The 22062-nt window shown below is 38.8% G+C and overlaps 1 protein-coding gene across 5 annotated transcripts in view; it reads left to right on the top strand.

Moving 5' to 3' along the window:
• Positions 1-22062, top strand: part of TINAG (tubulointerstitial nephritis antigen) — a 50643-nt gene that overhangs the window by 2549 nt on the left and 26032 nt on the right. For all 5 annotated transcript variants that reach the window (XM_056343006.1, XM_056343005.1, XM_056343008.1 and 2 more), the window contains exons 2-6: positions 2415-2478; positions 3481-3570; positions 5164-5278; positions 11739-11862; positions 14028-14178. In XM_056343006.1, coding sequence (XP_056198981.1) covers positions 2415-2478; positions 3481-3570; positions 5164-5278; positions 11739-11862; positions 14028-14178 — 544 coding nt within the window. The remainder of the gene's footprint in view (positions 1-2414; positions 2479-3480; positions 3571-5163; positions 5279-11738; positions 11863-14027; positions 14179-22062) is intronic.

Here is a 22062-nt window from a genome sequence, read left to right as displayed (position 1 = left end):
GTTGCCTGTGGTTTTGCTCTCAGTGCTTCCTGAGTCATAGCTCTTTAAATAAACCAATAAACTGAAGTATATATGGGCCAGAGTGAGCAGCAATAAAATTCCTTAGTGCTTTATTTCTGGATCCCTGTTTATTCACTTGACTTGGTGCACAGCAGCAGTAAGCAATGTTGTGACTTCTTCCATGGGTGTGCACCATGCTGAGGGCCAGTCTTGATTTAACTATGTAGACCTGCTTTGACTTTGTCTTTATGAAACCAGCATTCAGTAGGTTTTGATGGTTTTCATGTTTCAGCAGAAACTGTGCATGTTCCTCTCTTAGATACCAAATAGAAGTTCTGATTGGTATTCCTATTTTTTTGTTATTAAAATAATTGTTAGAGTTTTATTTATTGTCTATATTTATTATTTATTTTATCTTTTTGTTTCAAAAGCTTTGTCAGGGCCAACACACTGGATCCCAACCTGGTGGTGATATAAAAGTGATGTGTAGAGAGTTTTCTAATTGCTTTTACACTACACAGTCAGGATCTGGCCTACAAGCGAGTAACCCTGGGGACATTTCACTGACAAAAGTACTGACATCAATACTGGGGGCAAATGCAGTCAGTGTTGTGAGGGTATAGGAATGTCAGCCTGGGAGGGAAGTCCTCGTGTACCAAATACTGTTCCTTCCAGTCATGTTTTTAACATCATGTAATCCCATTCATGAAGTCATCAGGCTACATCTTTAAATTAATTAATTTCCCACTTAATACATTTATATTTCAACCTAATATATTCACAGCCAGATGATCTTGCTGTGTTCCCACGCAAACAGTGTCTTTTAGCTTAGATATCTCTGCTCTCTGCCACTGATGCCTCAGGCAGCGCTCCCAGCTCTCTCTCTGCAATTAGGCTAGACCAGCGAAACTGTACGGTTTTAATGTTCAGTTCCCTAAGCACATGTTATTAGAAAGCTTCCGTACTTCTCCAGGTTTGCATTTTTTGTCAGGGATGAGCAGTGATGCCCACCAGCAGAGCTCTGGCCTGCTGCTCAGGTGCTGCACCCATACTGCCTCCCCTCGATATATTTGAAATGCTTGATGCCTCATTCCACCTACTGTCGGATGCTGTCTGTGGCAGACTGTGACAAACTGTGACACTTGAGTAATTTGCTTTGCATATTCTCTGAAAAATGTCTCAGATCTTGGTGGAAGATGAATTAGGGCAAACACTTTGGGCCTCAGACTGCTTAGGTGGGATGTATCTCACCTGCGCCTGCACTAGCTAACGCAGCCTGCTGTGTGATTAACCAGGAAAGGCAGGCACCTGTAACTCACTCATCAGCTCTAGTCTGCTTCGGCACCTGGGTGTGAAATTAGCTGTGGCTCAGAAGAGCACTCCTGCCAATAAAGGTGGCCCAGGCAGCCCAGGCGCACGTTGTATGCCTGGGCAGAGGAACTGCAGCCTTTCTGCGGGAGGAGGATGGCCTTCCTCATACCTGTGGTGGGGAAACAGTATGATAGATCACAAATGTAAGTCACCCTTTATCAATATGAAATATGGTTTAAGCTTCTCGAAAACAGAGTTGAAAGGACAACTTGGGCATGCTGGCTCCCAGCCTTTTCAGTGGGAGAAGGAACGTGACCTCTACCTGTAGGCTTACCAGTGGAGGAACCGTAAGAACAGGCTGGAAGACAGGGACCCATGTGTGAAATGTACAGTGTTTGTGAGAGCCTGGATCCAAAGCCCTGCACAGGCATTCTGGGTCTTTCTTTCGCTGAAACTTTGACTGAAGAAACAGTTTACGTGGAAGATCTTAAAACACACACAAAGTCTTTTCTTAGTGAAACGTTATCAAAGAAGAAAATTAGGAGTCTTGTATTTGGAAAAACCATCGCTCAAATCAGGTTTTATACTGTGTTTTGGAGTTGGAGAGTATATGAAACATACATTTACCTTGAAACATGGTTGAACCGCCTGTTTTTCAAAGAAGAATTAAACCGTTGAGAAAAAATAATATATGACAATAGGTTTAGAATAGTTACTAGTTTTTTGAATTCTATAACTGGAAAAACTTATTTATATTTTAATTGCCAATCAGAAAATATTTTTTATTAGAAATATATTCTTTTTAAGTTTATTACTAGAAAATAACTTTATTTAAAGAATTATTTTTATTTACATATAATTTTTCAGTGGGTGTTTTGAATCTGTTGCTGATTTTATTTGCTATGAGTGATCATGTGTTTGGTAAAAAGTTAAAATACATCAAACTGCCTTCATTACTCTGAAGAAGCTGGAAATGGATGTTGCTTTCAACTAAAAAATTTACGCATACTGCATTTAACCAATTAATTCAATAGGAGCGAGTTTTGAGTTAATTCACTGCAAAAATGATTATTTTTTCACACCTCTATATGTTATGTTGGCAGGTTGTTATAAAGATGGCCGATATTATGGAGAAGGAACAATAATTAAAGACAACTGCAATTCCTGGTAATGTTTCAGAGAACAGCAAATTGAATTTTATTTAACATATGTCATGAAACAACAATTAAGGTAGTGAGCATCTTTAAATTCATATTAAACATGTCTGCTGGAATAGTGCTGTATTAAGATATTGTAGAAATAGATTACAGACAATTTAGAAGAATTGCAAGAGGTCAATGGACTTTCTAATCAAAATATGAAAATGGAAGTATTAAAGACCCCTCCTCAGGGGGATTCTGTCTTGCTCATTCAGTCTGCTGGCTCTGACCTGAGTAGAAATGGCTTCAGCCTAGACCTGGACATTGACCTGAACCCTGGCAAAACAAATATCATTAAAGCTTAGGGGATTATTTATAGAACATCTTCCTCTGTTTCTTTGGCTTGAGTGATGAGACCTTACATTATTTTGTGAGAGGAAGAATATATGTATGTATATTTATGTAGGAAAGAGATGAACTGTTTGCGCATTCCTTTCACTGCCCTGGGACAGGAGCAGACAGCACAGACAGGAGCTCTGCTACTGACCCTGGCAGTCAGCTGCCTAAGCCGCCTCCCAGCTTTGCCTCTCCAAAATCCAGCCCTGCACCTCCAGCTCCAGAACAGCCGGGGGGCTCCAGCAGCACTCAAACAGGGCTGACCCCCATGCTCCGACTTCAGACCAGCATCCCTGGAGCAAGGTGTCTATGGCCATATGGCTCCTTTCTGGGTTTCCACAGTGAAAGTTGCTCAGAGCATCTCATTTAATGGACATTGGGTTTTTTCCCTGTTTTGGTCTCACAAAGATGGAAGCAAAATTTTTCAAATACAACCTTTCCCACAAGCTGTCAACCTTCCCACCTTGTTCCAGTTACGATTCATAAGGTAGTGAAGTAGCATTGTGTTTTTATAAACACTATGTAACATTTATATTTTTTATACTTTTTTCTACCCACCTTCCTTCTGCTGTTAAAATGCATATTTTTCCTTTGACAATTAATTTTCTGCTCAGTGATATTCTTGCCCTTTCAGCAAATGCTTCCAGAGTCTCTGGAAATGTTCAAAAGAAGTATGCCTTGTTCGCCAAGACTTAATTCAGCACATCAATTCTGGAGATTATGGGTGAGAATGCTTTTATTTTAAGGTTTTGTTATAAACCACTGTATTGCTCATTGTATGTTTGTATGAATTACAAGTTATGCAGTCACCCCCACCCCTTCCTTCCCCAATTACATTACAACAATTTGATGGTAAATGTACATCTGTGAAACTTTCCTAAATCTCTGGCAGATGATGGAGTTTTAAATGGAAAGATAAAGTCTCATGCTGATAGGAGTTGACATTGTAAACATAGCTCTAAAATATTTTCCAAGTTTAGTACAAGTTTTTTCTCACAAAACACTATTTAGATCACCTTCCCTTATACTTCACTTTATTATTACTTGGGATAGATACTTAAAGTAATTTTTTCTCTTCCCTCAAAAGCATTGTTCTACATGACATGACTAGGTAGCATTGAAAGAGGAAAGGATGGGCCAAATGGGGACCAAAATATCAGAACTGTGTAGGGCTTTGTGTTTTTCTTACTACAAGTTCTTATCCCCTCCAGGTAGCGCAGAGGGATTAGGGGCACCTCAGTACCACAGCTGAGCCCTGGGAGCCTGCTGGCTGTTTACAGACAGAGATAGAGGGGCTGCCTCCTTAGGAACTGAGGTGCAAAATTCACCAGTGAAGCCTGCCCAGATTTCAAACTGTGACTTAGTGCCAAAAAATTTTCTACTTCATTGGAGACATTTAAACCAACTGAGTTAGGGTAGACACTTCATTTAAGCACCTGGTGCCCCTCACCTCTCTATCATCAGTGGTAATTGGTAAGGTTTGCCCAGGTAAGATACGATCCAACAAGCAGGTGCTTGTATTCTTCTCTGATTACAAGAAGGCCAAGAGCAGTGAAGCTTCTCATTTGGGCAGCACGAATCCCACCTCCTTGTTCCTCGTACACAAGCAAGAAAGAAATGGGTAAAGAGAATGCTTTCAGCTTCTTGAAAGCTGTGGCTCAACCCTTTTCCAGTAATAACGTGTTCTGGCATGTTCCAAATGTGTATTGCTGCAAGGTATTCTTTTTCTGTTGTGTATACAGTTTGCAGGGTTAACACTACAATCTGAGTCTACTCTACCTGTGAGTAGGGAGGAAATAATTAAAGAGCCATGGGGAGCCTTTTCTTTCAACCTGGCTATTGGTGTAAAACTCAGGCAGAAGGTGTTAGCTGGGCTTTCTGCTGGGTTCAACAGTGTCTCACTGCAAGTGCACCAGAGCTTGAAGGCAATGTAAGTCACTACATAAAGCTGTTCATTCTCTGTGGGCATCTTGTCTGAAGCACAATTTGAGCGTAACCTCAGTAATTGTTATGACTGAGCATCTTGTTTTCCAGTACTCCTCTGAAGCATTGCATGCTCATCTCCTGCAGGCTGCCATGATGGAGATTTCAAATCACCTATTTTCATATACTGCTGTATTGCTCCATCCTACAGTCATTTGCAGTGGAAGAGTGTACTAAATATTTTCTCATGCATATCGAATAAAAGGTTTTGAAATGTAATTTGAAAGATTTATTTCTGGATGTTTTTGTTAGTGGTGTTCTTACAAAGGAGCAACATATTGATGTGAATAGTATCTCTAACTTGGGTTTTGTTTGTTTTCTGTCTGTGAGGAAGATGGAAAGCTGACAACTACAGTCAATTCTGGGGAATGACAGTGGAAGAAGGTTTCAAAAAGCGCCTGGGCACCTTCCCTCCATCTCATTCCTTGCTGAACATGAGAGAAGCTCCTGTAAGTGTGGTGTATAATTGTTAATTTTTTAAAATAACTTCATCACGTGGAAAAATAAATGTGAAAAACTGTAAGATTATGATTCAGGGATTTAAGACTAAATGTTTCCATGTTGAATATGAAGCTCCCAGAATAGTTCTCTAAGTCACAGAATATGTGGTCCTATTGGTGGAAATCAAACAAGGAGGAGAAAAACCAAATGCTAACCATTGGGAAGCTACACACCAATATTAACTTAGTGTTGTAGATCACCGGTGTTTGAAATCTTGACTTCATTAGGCTGGTTTCATATGATCCTCTTCATTTGCTAATCATTGCACACACAGCTGTAACCATAAAATATGAATTGGGGGATAGTTCATTAAGGATAACAACTGAAACTAAACAGCAATCTTTGAAAGAAGCTCTGAAAGCCCATAGGATAAAGCAGTGTAAAGATGTGGTAGGAGGCTGGGGTTTTGGCCAAATGGAAAGAAAAATGATGGAAAGCATTGGAAAATGAGATGGTTGTCTACTACCAGCTTTCTAAAAGTCTTGGCCATGGCCATTTTCATGGCAGCTAAATTAAATATCTTATATTTATGCTCAGATTAGTTCTGCATCAAAGCAAATATACTTTAGGTAGGTAGGTTGAGTAATTAAAGAAGAAATGCATAGTTATTGAATACAGAGTAGATTTTCCAATGCTTTGGATCAGTTTCTTAGCTTCTTAGAAGACCCCAAACTATGGAAATCATGGACTGAAAAGCTAACTACCTCAACATAATGAAATTAAGAAAACTGCAAGAATAAATAGCTAGATCCAAGGTTTGCAAGTGACATAAAATGTAACGGGTTTTTATCTTTGGCTTCTATATAGTTCAGGCAAGTATTAACATTTGATTATCTATTTGAAGTCAACAATTAATCCTTGTTCTTTGTGTGTTATGGCAGAAGGGTTTCCACATCATGGAAGACCTTGTGGGGAGCACAAGCAGTGAGGAGCTACCACTTGAGGGAATCTGGGAAAGAGGGGGAGGGTCATGTGCCTCCACAACGATTCTAACAATCCTAACACTTTCTTGATGCAAACTGGTTCTTTGCCTCACACAAAGTCAGTTCCCTGCGCCAGCATGGTGAGGCATTGGGTTGTGGCCCAGACTGGCCAGCTTGCTCAAAATTACATTAAGGGGGATTGTCAGAGCAAGAAGTTGACAGAAATTAAGCTTTGGAGTTTTGCCTTGTATAATTCGCTAGACTACTTTTTGCAGCCAAAGAAGGATCTGCTTCAGTTGAAGATGGCAAGTCAAAATAAGACAATGACATAAAAGAGTTTAGTGCAATCTTTAGTAAGTATCTGCCACAAATTACCAGCAAAGTGCATTGAGGCTCAAGAGACTTGGGGTTGATTTGTTGTTGGCTTTTTATCTTGAGGAATACCGTATGATGCTTATATAACAGAAGCAAAAAGTGGGTATCATGTACCTGGCTCGGAGGGTGACATCTACATTACTAGGTACCTAGCTAGGTGAGACAAATCCCACCTGGGAAAACAAGAAAGGGAAGGTAACAAGAATTTCTTTGCAATATTTCCTCTTTTCCTTTCAGTTTGGGTAGCTGGTCGCTCAGTAGTCCTGCATTAAGTCCAGCCTATTGAAGCATTGTTATTAAGTTTCATGCAGCTTCTTTAAACTGCTACACTATTTACAGCTTTTGTTCCACTGGTATGTTTCTCAGGCATATTTTCTCTATCTACTATCTTTTTATGAAATCTGTGAGCCACAACCCAAATATCTCTGGCCTTGCCAGACACCCAAGGAGCTTCAATGCATTCTTCTCCTGAAGTCCAGCTTTGCACATTCATGCATTTAGCCCTCAGGAAGTCCTATGTGTTGTTGGAAGCACAAGCTTTGCACAGGACTCTAAAAAAACCTTTCTCTCTACTTAGAAAAGCTAAAAATAGAAAATAATCATATCTGTATGACTTTCTCAGCTTCTGGAGAATTCTTCGAGCTTTTGAAAAATTGCTCTAAATTATACATGAGCCTCTCTCCTTCCCATAGCTTCTCTTCAAAATTGTTAGAACTTTCTTGCTTTTACCCCAGTGGTTTCTCTCTTAGTTATTCTTGATGTTAAAATATTTTTCACTGAAGCTTCCTGTGAAGCTCCAAATCTCCCTCATTCTGTCTCTATAGTTTTGTAGAAAAACGTCACCTCTTTAAGTGTCCTTGTTCTGCCTCAGAAAATTTCCTGTCATCTACCACATTTATTACTTCACAAAAACATTTAAAAAAAAAATTTTTTTTCACTCGTAGCCAGCTCCATATCTACTATCATTGCATGATCCAGCAATTTCATGGCATGACTTGGGCTCACAAGGGGTACATTGACAGATTCTTCCAATTGGCAAACAAACAGTGGCCATGGAATTAACTTCCAGGCACTTTTTAGGATAAGTATTTTCAGACACACTTATCCCTGCTTCACCTTCCATAAATAATTTTCTGTTGGTGATATTTTTTTGAAGCACACTAACACAGGTACAAAGTCCTAAAGTTCTAAAAAAGTGAGTTTTCATGACAGTGTTTCCATTAAGCTTCAGCTGTAGCTAGGCGAAGGCTCAGAAGAGAGTAAAAAGATATGATGACATTCAGAAATAATAATTTTAATATTTTTCAGACAAATTCTTCGAGCCTTAATGGCTTGACCTTCAAGTAAATTTATTGAGTACTAATTCATCTGCAGGCTAAGGTACTAGTTACTGTGGATAAATTTGCACTAATTAAATATTCATGCATTCTCTGAGACTATTACTGCCTTTTCCATTTTGCAAGTGAGAAAACTGCAAGTCATTTGCCCAAAGACATATATATATATATATAGCTGATAAAAATGCTACAATTAGTGTCCAGGAGTTTTTGGCTTTATCTTGTGCTGACCTGATTAAAACTTGGTAGTTTCGCTAATGTAGAAAGAAAACTGTAGCTACCCATTCATTAAATAAAACTTTTTTTTTTTTTTTAACTTTAAATAAAATCATTTCTTCAGCATGCTACTGGTCTACTATTTAGGGAATAAATGACAGTTTCTGGTACCCAAGGGCCTGCTGTTCTAATTATTTTCTACTGTCTTTTGGGGATGCTTGGGACAAGCAAGTTTGTGTAGCAGGGGCTCCTTACTCATTTGCATGGAAAAAAGATTCAAGGATGTCAAATGCTTCTGCATTGACCTCTTTACATCTACGGCATAGTCTTTGTTCTGATGGTGGTGGAGCAGAGGCTTTTTAGTCTAGTTTTTTAGTTTCTTTGACTGACGTATCCAACTACAAACACAGCTTCATAACATTACTTCAAATCAAACTGAGTGACAGAGCTACATTTCATCTTAGAGAAAACACAAACTTCTTGAAGCTGCTCACAGAGATTTTAAGAGGTCTGCTATTAACAAAAGGCTATACCTGCTCCATAAGGTGACACTCATCCCTGGAAGTGTAGTTTAACATGATGGCAAATTGAAGTACCTAAAAGAAAATGGTATGGAACAAGAACTACTGAAATGAGGACCCTCTGCTGCAGAGTATGGCTAGACCTGAACATAGATCTATAGCTAAATACATCACTAAAACTGTTGTGACCCCTGACAAAGCTGAAGCTCCCAATAATGTCATATGTGTTATCTGAGGAGACGTTTAGAAAGTGTTTACTCACTACAGGAGATAGTGTAATCATTCCTGAAGTTCTGTGTAGCACAAAACTAGCTGCCAGGCCTTTAAAACACATTGTGATACATATTTGGTGGTATTCTGTCAGTACGTGTTCTGGCAAGAAGGTACACTGCAGTGGTGGGGTCTGCACCTGCCAGCAACAAGGAGCTCTCCTAAGTGCCATCTTACAAGAAAATGGAATACATACTTTAGTAATAAGGGACCATTTTGTATTAAGTATCAAAGAAGTTGTAAAGGTAATGTGAAGGTATAAAAAGTACACCAGCTGTTCCACTGATACATGACTTTTCATAGCAAAAAAGCTCAGCAGTTGTAGAGCTCTCTCTTGCAAACTGAAGCTCGTGCATAACCTGTTTTGTCTTCACAAAGCAAGTGATGTCCAGAACCTTTTCCCTAGATGAAAAAAATTTTTTTTTGCTTTCCCTCAGAAAAAACTATTTTCACGTTTGCAAATTCAGTAATCTTCAGCCTTTTTTCTCTGATGGGCCATCTAACTCTTCTGAAAAAGTCATAGCTGAAGTATGAGTGTTCTTTTATGTCCACTTACCTTTCTGATTTGGCCAGACTGCTTGTTTCAAGGCAGAGAATACATATGAAGGTTTAAAAATAATTTTGCTGATTGCATTGTGCTGTCTGATGCTGGTCCTTGGAGCTGGGCCAAGGGTTAAATAGACTTACTATTTGTCACAGAACAGCAGTGCTTCTCAATATCAGGTTAGCAATTTCTCAGACAAAAAGCTAATGTTTCTGGCTACAGGTCAGTCCTGCATTTCTAAATGACAGGGCTGAGGCTTAATGAGGGATTTGCTCTGGGATTTACAATATGAGGCTATTAAATACATTGGCAGCGGTTTAGGCATACATAAAGTAACACATTGTTGCTTTTCTCAGCTGACTTATTTGTAACATTGTAAGTGGTCATTGCACACTTAAGGGTACTAAACAATCTTTGCCAAATTTTGCTTATTTACTGCTTGATAGTGAGCAGTCTTACCATGTGAAAGAAATTCTATTTGCCTGGGATTTCACCTGTATGATCCATCTTCAAAGTAAATCTTGTGCTTCTGCTTGCTCATTAATAATGAACATAATGATACATAGCAAGGTATTCTTTAAAGGAGCTCTTGCTTTCTGTGTGTCATTTGAGGTTGCAAGTCCCATGTATCTAAGAAGCTTTTGAAAAAGCAGACTTGAAAGTGATTAATCAAAATAATGAGATTAATAATTTAGCAAGATTGAAAAGATTACTGGCTTGTTATGAGTGGAGGTAAAACTTTCAAAAGCACTTAAGTGACTTAACGGCTTGCAGTATACCTTAATGGTATTTAGGATTTACTGCCTGCATCTAATGTAGTAAACCTGGAAGCACTTGAGAGTTACCGGGTCTGGGCATATGACAGACTGTATCAATCTGCCTGTTGGTGCTGTATCCCAGCCTAATGTCGAATACGGATTTGAGGTGCAAGCTTCTTTTTTCCTTACCCACTTCTCAACCATGGATTTTCTGTGGGAAATCCAGGTGTACAAGCTGGGTGGAGGCACCCCTATTTCCCAATGTACGCAACAAAATGATCTGGATACAGCCAAAATGGTAAAGTTCAGTTCCCCAGAGTCCTGAAATAGTTTGAAAGGACTGGCCTCAGATGTTTAAATCACCTCAGGAAAAGGTATGTAGTCTTATAAGTCACATAAACAATTTAGAAATATAGTGCAGCAAGGACACCCAGAATTAGAAGATTAAGTAAAGCAAAGTAAAATAACAGAATGTGAACAGGATAGAGGCCATTGTACTTCAGGGTATGAGCCTACTTGTAGAAAAGAATCATCAGGGAATGTTTTGCTTAGGAACAGATTATCATATTTTGTATATTGTGTTTTCGTCTGGAACAGATCTTATTGTTCGAGACAAACTGATAGACTGGATGGACCAACACTGCAATTCTCTATAGCTATTCCTATTTCCCTATGCAGCTTAAGCAACCGTTCCCCAAAGCTCAACAGCAAAAAAAAATAAAAAATGGGTCAGTGGTTTTGATATGTTGAACACAGAGCAGATTATTAGCAGTTGTACCAGATGGTTCTTGCATATGCAGATATTTCTGCAAAGCTTAGAGGACATAAATTAAGGCTGAGGGATGAAGACTGCAAAAAAGGCTGTCCAAATGGCTTTAGCTGAGCAGACCATGAATTTTCATTGACTCAACATCAGATTGCACAGTAGAAGAAAAATCACTGATTTTTTTGTTCTGGAACAAGAATAAGTGCTGGAGATTGAGAAACCTCTGTGTGAAAAAATCAGTGATACACCGTACTGATGCCTCCCTCATGGTAACTAAAATTTCTTGCCTGTAGCCATGTGTCAAGGAGAATAGGATAACAGGTACCTAACTTTGCTGCTATTTGTAGCAGAAGGCTGTTCTTTCAAAAAATGCCAGCTGGATCATAATTAACATGTTTCATAGGGAATTGTTGTGTGAGATAAAAATCAGAGAGAAACTGGCCAGGTTATTCAGGTTGGCAGCTGTGGAGCTCAGCTTTCCAGCTCAGCTAGTGGAGTGCCAGAATGCCCCTGCTCGCGGGGGGCCCACAGCACCTAGCCACAAGGTAACCACTACAGGGATGCTTGGGAAGCCACAGGTACCAAAGCCTTTGGTTCCCTCTGTTTAAGAATTAAGAATTTTAAGAACAAAATTAAGGTAAAATTTAAGAAAAAATTAGGAATAGAAGCATACACAGATGTCCTACATTTTGTTTTAGGGAAACACACTTCCAGAAGAAAAATTTCCTGCATTTTTTGCAGCCACTTATGCATGGCCTGAGTGGATCCATGATCCTCTGGATCAACGAAACTGTGGAGCGTCCTGGGCTTTTTCAACTGCAAGTAATAATATTTTTTTTCTCCTTTTAAAAATACCATTGATGTTAGATGTGTGATGAAAATGTGTAAAGATTAGTAATGAATTAATTTCAGCTTGCTGTTCACTTTTTATCAACAAATTGGAACATTTAAAATTGCTACAGCTTTCTCTCTAAGTTGTGCCAGTCTTAAAAAGTCAATCTGAGCTGTGAAGCTTTGCTTTTCATAAGTTTGTGTAATGTAGGGAGATTTTCTGGTGGCAGAAAGTAGAGAATGAGTTGAGTAACACACTTTATCATAACTGGTAGAGTAACTTTTACAAAAATCTGCATTCCTTGTTTGCACAGCTACATGCATGCCTTGAAAGCTTAGAACAGGTAGACTTTTTTTTTTTTAATGTATTTATTTATTTGTGCATTTACCATTGTCCCACCCTTACTACTCAAGTAAATTAAACATAATCTTTTCAATAATTTTCTGAGAGGAAAACTCTGAAACTGCTCAGGTGTTTCTTGAACAAAATACTTTCAAATTCTGTAAGCAAAGAAATGTCAGTAATGCAGTTCAATCTCATGCTACAGCCTCTGGTTTTATGAAAAATGAGCACAAGTGTTTGTGTCATTTTCTCCAAAAAAGCTACAGAGATCAGAATGTTCATTTTTCTTAGGCTGAAATATATCTCACTACATACTGCGTTATGTAAAGATAGAGAAAAAAATTATGCAATCAATCTTTATATGACTTGATCTGACCAGTGGATCCTCATGGGTGCAGTCTTCTGCTTCTTTATATCACAGCAGTAAAAGTAAAAGAAGGAAAGGAGTGTTTAAGTCAGTTAACCCCAGCTCCCTGCCAGAGCCAGACTGAACACACTCTGTTACCAATATGTCTTGCCCAGTGTAGTTTTAAAAGAGAAAACCAAGAGAGTTTCTGACAGCTCTCCTGACAGATTACTAGAGAGATGAACAGAGCTCACTGAGGGAAACACTTTCCAGATATTCAGTGTAATTTTTCACTTTCATAAGTGAATCTACTGATTTTTAATTCACGTAATTATTTTCAATGCTAAATATTATGAGGTGCATTCCTATGTTGTTTAGGTTCATCTAGCATTTTACTCTGAATTTTCAGTCCTTCTTTGTAAGATTAATTTTTTCTTATCATGAGTAATTCATAAAAGTATTCCAAAACTCTTCAGTAACAAGCTTTTACACATATGAAAATAATTTTTTTATCATGTGACACCTCACAAAAGCACAAAACACAGTCATTGTCGGCTGCCATCAGCAGGTTCAATCTTCTGAAGTTCACTGAAGTTAATGTTGATTTTGATGGGGCTTTAGATTTCAAGGGATTCGTAAAATTTATTTTCAGGTTCAAAAATGAGGAGCTAACAATAATGAAAATATAATTTAAGCACAGGTAATGACTGGGATTGGGGCTTAAGAATTGTTTCATTGTCATTCTTTAAAGAAAGGAGAAGCCGCTTAATTTCATCTACAACTTAGTTAACCTAGTCTGCCTTTAAATCAGTGCATAAATATACTAGTACTTAGAATTACGACTATCTGATTGAGTTCAGACATCTAAAGTGTTTATCTCAGAAGAAGAGTTTTGTGTGATAAGGGAAGGGAGTCCAATGAATCCCATATTTACACATTGATACGAGCATTTCCAAATATTCGTTCCAGAAAACAATATGTATTTTCAGTCTTGAATTTTCTTCTTCATAGGACTGTTCATTTTTGCTTTTCTTTTTTTCTCAAATAAACGAAGCAAAGGTAGAAAAGAAAGAAAAGAGATTATGAGATTAGGCTGCAGAGAGGTGGGGGAGCATTTGCATCTTCTGCTGAAGTCAAGAAGAGATGAATATGCATTTATATACATAGTAGAGACTATCAGACTAAATTATGTAAATGCTTTTTCTGATATTTAGGAATGTGGGACTTTATGATAAACAGTAAATCTATGGATTTATAATATGACAGCGAAGTTGCTCATGATGCTTTGCAGTTTCACAGTCCTCTCTCAGAAGTCTGTGCAGTTTATATCCTTATTGTTTTGTAAAGACAGACATCTGCACAGAGAGAAAATACCGAGGTTGTATTTCAGTCCCTCTTTCACAACAACCAATGTGAAATTGTGAGAAATTATTTGGTTTTGACAATGGAAAATTTATTTCAAAACAGGTGTTGCGGCAGATAGAATAGCAATTCATTCTGAGGGTCAGATCACAGACAACCTTTCTGCTCAGAATTTGATCTCTTGTGATACCAGGAATCAGTATGGATGTAATGGTGGAAGTATTGATGGTGCTTGGAGATATCTGAAAACACATGGGTAAATATTTTATCTATCTGTTTTGATTATTTTAACTTGAACCAGTTGTTCATGTTACAATGTTGCTTGTGTTACAATGAGGATTTCTGATCTTTCAAAAAAGATGCATTAGCCCTGTCCTAGGTCAGATAACTGTATTACTTCATGAAAACTATCACTCTCCCATTTACACCTTCTTAAATCACCTTCATGAAGCCGAGGAGCTATGAAGTATTCCCAAAGAAATAAATGAAGACTGTTCTGAATGAGGGCTCAGTGAGAAAACTCTGCAACCACCTAGCTCCCATTTAAGTCTCATTACATCTAGATGTCATTAGCTGTAATGCAACTGAGGGAAATTATAGCCTCTCTAACAGCAAGACAAGAAAGTTGTTTTTTTTTATATCAAAGGGAATACTGTAAGTGGACTCAAAACTTCTATGGTTCTTGGGTTACAGGTTCTTCATGTTAAACAGCCTTGAGTAAGCAGCCAGTTGCATGAGGCAACATTTTGAAATATTCAAAAGGATCAAACATTATCTTTCTATAAAGGAAATTGTAAACATCCCATCCCAAACTTGTGCCAGAATTCAACACTGTAGCAAGGAGTATACCTAGATCCTTCTTCCTTCAGGTCAGACTAAGCAACCTTAACATCTCTCACACTCCATGTGAATAGCTAGAAGCTTTTTTTAAAAAAAATTACACATAGTAATTTATAGAATCACAGAATAATTTAGGTTGGAATGAACTTTTGGAGGTCACCTAGTCCAATGTTCTGCTCAAAGCATGACTAACTCTGAAATTAGACCAGGCTGGCTGGGCCGTGTTCCCAGTCAAATTTTGAATAGCTCCGAGGATGGAAGTTCTACAACCTTTCTTGTGGCAGGTTATTTTGTCTGACCACTCTTGTGGTCAAATATTTTTTTTCTTATACCTAATCAGCACTTTCCTTGGTACATATTGTGACTGGTACTTCTCAAATTTTCACTGTACATCTCCAAGAAGGGTCTTGTCCTGTCTCCTCTGTGACCTCTCCTTATGTAGTTGAAGACAGTAATGAGACCCTCTGTTAGCTTTCTCTTCTCTGGGCTGAACAAATCCAGCTGCCTCAGCCCCTCCTTGCATATCATTTGCTTCAGCCTCATAAGTGCCTTCCACTGGGCTTGCTCTGTTTGTCAGTGTCTTTACTGGGGATCCCATAACTGAACACAGTACTCTAAAAGTAACCCTCCTAAGTGACGATTTAAGGGGAATAATCACTTTTTGCAATGTCTTGGCTATATTCTTGCTCGCACAACCCATTGTCCATGTTTGCTGAGAGGGCCTACTGCTGGCCCACAATCAACTTTCTGTTCATCAGGACCCTAGGTCCTTTGCTATGAAAATGCTTTCTACACAGGCAGTGACCTGCCAGTATTGCTGCATGGGCAGCTCTGGCTGAGAGGCAGGATTTGGCTTCTGCCTTTGTTGATTTTCGTGAGTTTTCTGTCAGCCTGTTAAAGTTGCTCTGAATGGCAGCCCTGCACACTAACCACTCCCCATCAGTCTGGCATCCTCCACAAATTTACTAAGGACCCCTTATGTCCCACTTCCAGATTGCTAACAGACATGCAAAAGTGTTGCAGCTGTGTTGACTCCTGAGAAATGCCACTAGTAAACAGACACCAGTCACTTTGATCTGTCGACTTTTCAGCATGCCAGTCCAGTTCAGTTACTGACCTTGTAAGCAACTTATTTAGTCCAATAAACAAGAAAAACACCACAGGAGACAATACTGAAAACCTTCCTAAAGTCAAGGTAAATTACATCTACTGCTTTTCTTTCTCTTCATTTCATCATAGTCACACCATCTCATCTTATCATCTCATCATGGTAAAGCATAATTTGCCATGATAAATCTGTGCTGCCTGTTCCCAGACAACTCCTTGAACTTCATGTGCCTGGAAATAGCTTCCAGGAGAATTTGCAATAACCAGATTTTATATATGGTATAATTACATTCTGCTATTTCTCATATTATCAGAAAAAAATAATACTTCCTATTCCATACCAATATCTATTTCCTCTCTCACTTTCATACACTGTCATCCCTTACTTTGTCTTTGATATACTCAAATCTGACAGACAGAGATCTCAGGTGTGCTGGCTGTCAACATTTAAATTTAGTTAAAAACCGACCAACCAAACCATGGAAAAAACAAAAGAATGTCAGTTGTGATGCATCAGATGTCATTGACATGGCAGCCTGGGGGTACAGGTGAAGACCAAAGCGCTGTCATTCACATGGACACAGTATACAAAGTGATCATTCTGCTTTCTTCACATGTATCAAAGTATTCCTGATCTGACAAGGATTTTGTATTGTTATGGGGAGAGTTTATATCAAGTGTTCCTCTGTCTTTCTGTCTCAGGGTTTAAATACTATACTGGTTTTGATCTAGATTTTGAGTGGGACACCGTTTAGGTAAGTGGTTAGTGGGCAGTAATGGATTCCATCCAGCGAATGTCCATCAGCAGCTCACAGGAGTAAAGGCGAAGGCTTCATTCATGAAAAAAATGAAAGTTATAGCTTAACATTTATAGCAACTTTTCTGTAACTAGAAGAACAGGCTTCTTTTAATCAGTAGCTCATGCTGCTAAGAGAGTAAATACAATTCTTTCTCACTGAACTGATTGCTTGCCTACCTATGTTAAGGACAGGAGCACAAGAATTAATGGTGTAGATAAGAGATCCATTTTAATGTGTAATATCCACAACAGCTGAAGCAAGTTATTTTTAGAGGAAAAACCCTAAAGAATGCAGCAATAGGACAACTTCCTAGTCTTCTGTTCCCTCTGACAGTATTCCCTGTATACGCACACCTGTCATGTGAAGGGCAGGAGGGGAGATTTTCTCAACCACCAGTGTTTGATCTATCAGCACCCCAGGAAAGCCAAGACCCTTGTGCCTGACCAGTCTGTCAGTGTCCTGCCATAGGGACCCTTCACTGAACAGTCCTGCTGGACTGGAGGGCAATTTGTCTGACTTGTTCAGGGAAACACACCAACAGCACAAGGGGGACTCCTCAGCGGGTCTTCTCACTTCATTTGAATACGTTACCCACTGCCAGCCACTGCAACCACTCACGAAGGATTAACACTAACAGTTTCTAGAATAGCACTCTTTATTCTGCCACAATTTTATATTAATAATGTTTGAAGATTGCTGGTGATAAATACACTGGCTGTAAAGCACACTTTAGATGCTATATCTAGGAACAGCTAACATATGTTAGTTATAGAAAACAGATTCTTACCCACTAGGCGTTCCTATGGGCAAGCAGGCAGGTTCAGCCTGCCGACTGTCCCAGGAGTCTTCCCTAACTTCTCCCCTCATCTGTCCGCCTTTTACACTTTATAGTATGTTACATATTCATTTATCATACATAGGATTGGTTACAAGTTTCTCATTTTTGATGCAAATTAGTATGCATCCTCGGAAAGCACTACTGAGGTTCTCTACACATGCTCCTCAAGTGAGGATTTGCCCTCTTTTGGGGGTGTTATTTGAGTTGGAGGTCGTGATCTCCCACTACCACTGTTGTCTTTATCTTCTTTTCAACTAATTTTCTGTTGATGTCAGTGGATTGGCAACATCTTATCATCCTGTTTCCTCTCATAGCTAGGACTTTCCTTGTTTGGAGGCTTCTTTCTGTGTAACTTAGATAACGGTGGTGTTTTCACTGTCTGTTCTTTGTTTCTTATCCTTCCCAAGTCTGACTACCTTGATTAGAAGTCCCTCAATTCATAACAACTTTAGAGTGGGTCAGATTCACTTAGCTTTGTGAACACTGAGTCAGACTTGGGTAATCTGGGAGTTTAGACTGAGTCAGACTTGGGTAATCTGGGAGTTTAGACAACAATTCCCCCCACCCCTGCCCGGATTTACTTCAGTCCAGGACTAGCCCATTTCCATCGGGTTTAGGTGGGGCTTGAGTGACTCTAGTCATACATATTGTTATTAACTGTTATAGTGTGCCCAGTGAGGTGTAGTAGTACCGTGGAGGCAGGTAACTCTGAGATAGAGGTGTGTGCCAGTATTGCAATGAGATTATTTCATCTGAGGAAAGTCATTTTGCCACAATGGTTGACTCAGCCACGGACATCTAGTGGATCCTTCATGTGACAGCTGGTATGCAGCTTATCCGCTGTGTGGTGCCATCAAGTTCCCGTTCCTGCAGGGAGCACAACAGAGCATGGCTGCTGTGTTTCCACTCCGCTCCATCTTCTGTCATTCCTACCAGCATGTGCTGAGCTGGCAGGATGTGTTGCTTAGGGAACTGTGGTGATGTAGATTCCGTGCATGCCAACCATCCTGAAGGTGATAGCTGCATTTTACCCTAAAAAGATTGCTTTAATACTATGCTTCTATTAGGACCCAATTTTCTTTATTTCCCCCTCCTCATGCTGGTTTCCCTACACCACCATGAGCCCATAATAATAAGATTCTTCCTGCACCAGAAAGCTGCATTTTTTTTTTTTTTATCTGAAGCAGTGTAGTCAGTGACCCAGCCTGTTCTGCAGAGGTGGTTTCAGTATTCAAGAGTTAACTTATTTCTATAAGGAAAGCAAGGCAGACTGAAGCTGTATGAGGCACTTCATTTTCACCCTAGCTGTACCCAGCCAGGACCTCGTGCTGGTGTGAATGCAGTAGCGACAAGATTGCCCCCTGCCTGAGTACCAGTGTGAAAGTGGTGTGCAGGGCAGTCTTTCTGACTGGTATAAGCCTGGAAGCATACTGACAGGTCACCTCAGCTCACCAGAGCACACCTGTGAACTTGTGTTGACTCCTAAATACTTGCATTATTGCTCAGTCACCTGAGATGCCTCATGGTATTCACCAGCCTCTTGCAGCTGACTGAGTAAAGGACCTGCAGAGTAGGTGTCAGAACCATCACAAATTTTTGGAGACTAGCTAGATCCCCAATAAATCTCTGCAGTTCAACACTATTTTCTTAGTCATTTTAAGCTTTCTGGTCCCCATGGAGCCAGCTCCAACATGTACAACATCGTCATGCTCTCACAGACCTTTTCCTGCTACCCATTCTTACTCTCCGTCATTGGATTCACCATCAAAGCACCACACACAAAAATACCTCTACATACTTGTTTTTATAAACAACATTTCTAAATCCTGATTTTCTTTCCTGAAATTCAAATATTTCAAATTCTGTTCCAACAGTTCCAGACACAAAGAAACACCTTAAGGAAAATATCTGTGAGGACAGATCCTGGAGGAACACAGGAATGGCTATGCTGAGTCTGAGAAAGGGTCTCTGACAGTGGCCAAGAGCAAATAGTATATAAAAAAATCAGTTAAAATTTTTGATTCACTGGACTGATTATTTAATAACTGTTTTTAGCTTAAACTCTTTACCTTTGACAATGAAAAACTGGAAATTTATGGAATAGGAGTCTGAAGTGTCTTTTGAATGAGACCTATTTATAGTGCTTGTCTCCTCATGCTTTCAGACTACTTTTATTTTATGAACCAGTATATTGCAATCATTTTTTTCATTATCTCCACACTCTGCAATAGGGAGAAAGCATATTGATCTTCTGTGTGGGCTTGTATATTTTCACAGCATGTGTTTAATGCTGTTTTAAATCTTCTGGTTTTCTGATTTCTGAAGTAGGCTTATCTCAGGTTTTTGATAGATTTTCAGGAAAATCGAGTACTGGCCTAAACTATCCCCAATTAAGTCAATGGAAGACTTTCATAAAGCTCAGTGAGGTTAGACTAGTGCTGAGACCTGACTTTTCAGAATCACTGAGCACCCAATTAACAGTGAAATCTGTTATGAGCTGAATCACTGTTTAACTCTTACTGACTCTCTCTCTTCCTCCATTCATTAAAGAATAAATCTGTATTCTATTTCTAATTATTATTAATTTTAGGCATTTCAGTTACAAGCCATAATTTGGGAGGAATCAGTGTGGTTTGAAAACATTTATTTTATCTGCTGAGGGAACTTAAAATCTTATAATCTTTAAGAATGAAGAAGAAACGTTTCATTTCCAAGTAGTAAAAATGTTATAAACACTTGAAAGTAAATACTGCTTCTAATCAGAGCTTATTCCAACTTCTACGTTGGGCTCTTAGCAGTTGCAGGGTATGAAAAAAATATTATTGTTACTAGTTTTGACCAACTTGCTAATAATATAATCTAAAAAATAGATTATGTTCTCATCTCACAAACCTATAAATACAATATAAACACAAAAGTTTTCATTGAGCACATAAACATGACATCAGATGAATTCTTCCAAGAATGTATGAACACGTCACAGATGTCACTGCTTCTCACTAGATGCCGCTTGCTTCTAGTAGTATTTTTGAATACTTGTATGTAAATGTGCACGTAAACACACATTTATTTCTCTTTTTCTTTTGTGACTCTTCTGGCAAGGTCTTCTTCAAATGTTTTTAATGTTTACTGTTGTGCTGATGCTTCAGCACATACAAGCTCATGTTTAGCAGAAAGCTGTTAAAATATGTTAATTGTGAGTGCAGAAACTGTGGTTAGTGAAAAGATTCAAAAGTGACTGTTGGTTCAGAATCAGTCAACACGTCTGGGTTACCACACAGCTCCCAGTGTGCCAGTGTGGCATTTGGTGCTTCACTTCTTTTGCCACAGAAGTAAGACCCATCTATTCAGAACCTGTGGTAACTTCAGTGGAACAATCCAACTGAAAGGTGGGGAAAAAAAATCCCTACCCCAGGAATGAATTTCTCCTCTGTTGTATCCCTCCAAGGTGTTTCTAAGTCCACCTGGGGAACAGGTATCATACCATTCCTTACACTGGCTTTCAATCATTTACTCCTTGCCTGCTTATGCTAGATCATGCTCTGAGGACTGTATTTGCTCACCTTTCCTGCCTTGCAGGCCTGATTGCACTAAGCGGCAATCCTTTATTTCTTTTGGAAATCTGTGATCAGTGGTGACTAGAATGATTATGTATATAAAGACAGATAAATTTTATAAACATTATATATGTATACAGACATAATCAAAAAAATTTGCTTCACCTGGCAATAGAAACAAAGCATAATAAATTTTAAAATTAGTAACAACAACCCCTGTATATTTGGACCAAATACTTACCATTCCCCGTTGGAAATCTGGGAATCCAGAATACCTTCAGGCATTCAGAAGGGTTTAAAAGGGTTTGCCAGTGAGTAGACTGAGGACCTAAGCAATGGCAGCCTAAAAACCTTGGATGGAGGATCCCTTTTCATGCAGGCAGAACTATTGCTTTTTGCAGCTTCTGGGTGTGCTGGTGTAGTTTGGGCAGAAAGAATTTGGTAAGCAAAAAGACATTCTTCTCAGGGTCCATTTTTCTACCATGTTAAATGCTAGTGTCTTATTCAAAGTAGTTGAAGCACGTATGTGCTTATCTTATAAAAATCCTAAGTATACATAGGCAAACATAACTATCCTCAATATTGTGTGGAAAATACAGTTTTCAGTTCTTCAGATTCAGAAAGTACAGTACAATTGGCAAGCTACTTGAATACATATCCTATTTATAGGGCTGCCTATTTTAAAATATTCTGCTTCACTGAACTATTTAATTATGCTCTTTAAAAGAAACCCTTTCATAGGCCTCCATGGCATAATCACAGAAATGTTTATATTGCTTCGGAAACATCTATGAGTATACTGTAGAAAACTAAGAGGTCCCAGGATCTCACAGAAAGGATAAAATAATAAGTGGAAGATTCAGTGTGCCTTTATTTGGGTATTTCAGATTGTTAGCAAGTGCATTTTAAATATATGTTTTGTTTCCTTCACTTTATTGAAATAAAAAGGATTCAGTTAGTCAAACAGTCAAAATGGCTGTACAATTCAGGATAAGTTG

This window comes from Falco biarmicus, chromosome 6 (genome assembly GCF_023638135.1).
Source record: "Falco biarmicus isolate bFalBia1 chromosome 6, bFalBia1.pri, whole genome shotgun sequence".
Classification (NCBI taxonomy): domain Eukaryota; kingdom Metazoa; phylum Chordata; class Aves; order Falconiformes; family Falconidae; genus Falco; species Falco biarmicus.
This window is presented reverse-complemented; position numbering and strand designations above follow the sequence as displayed.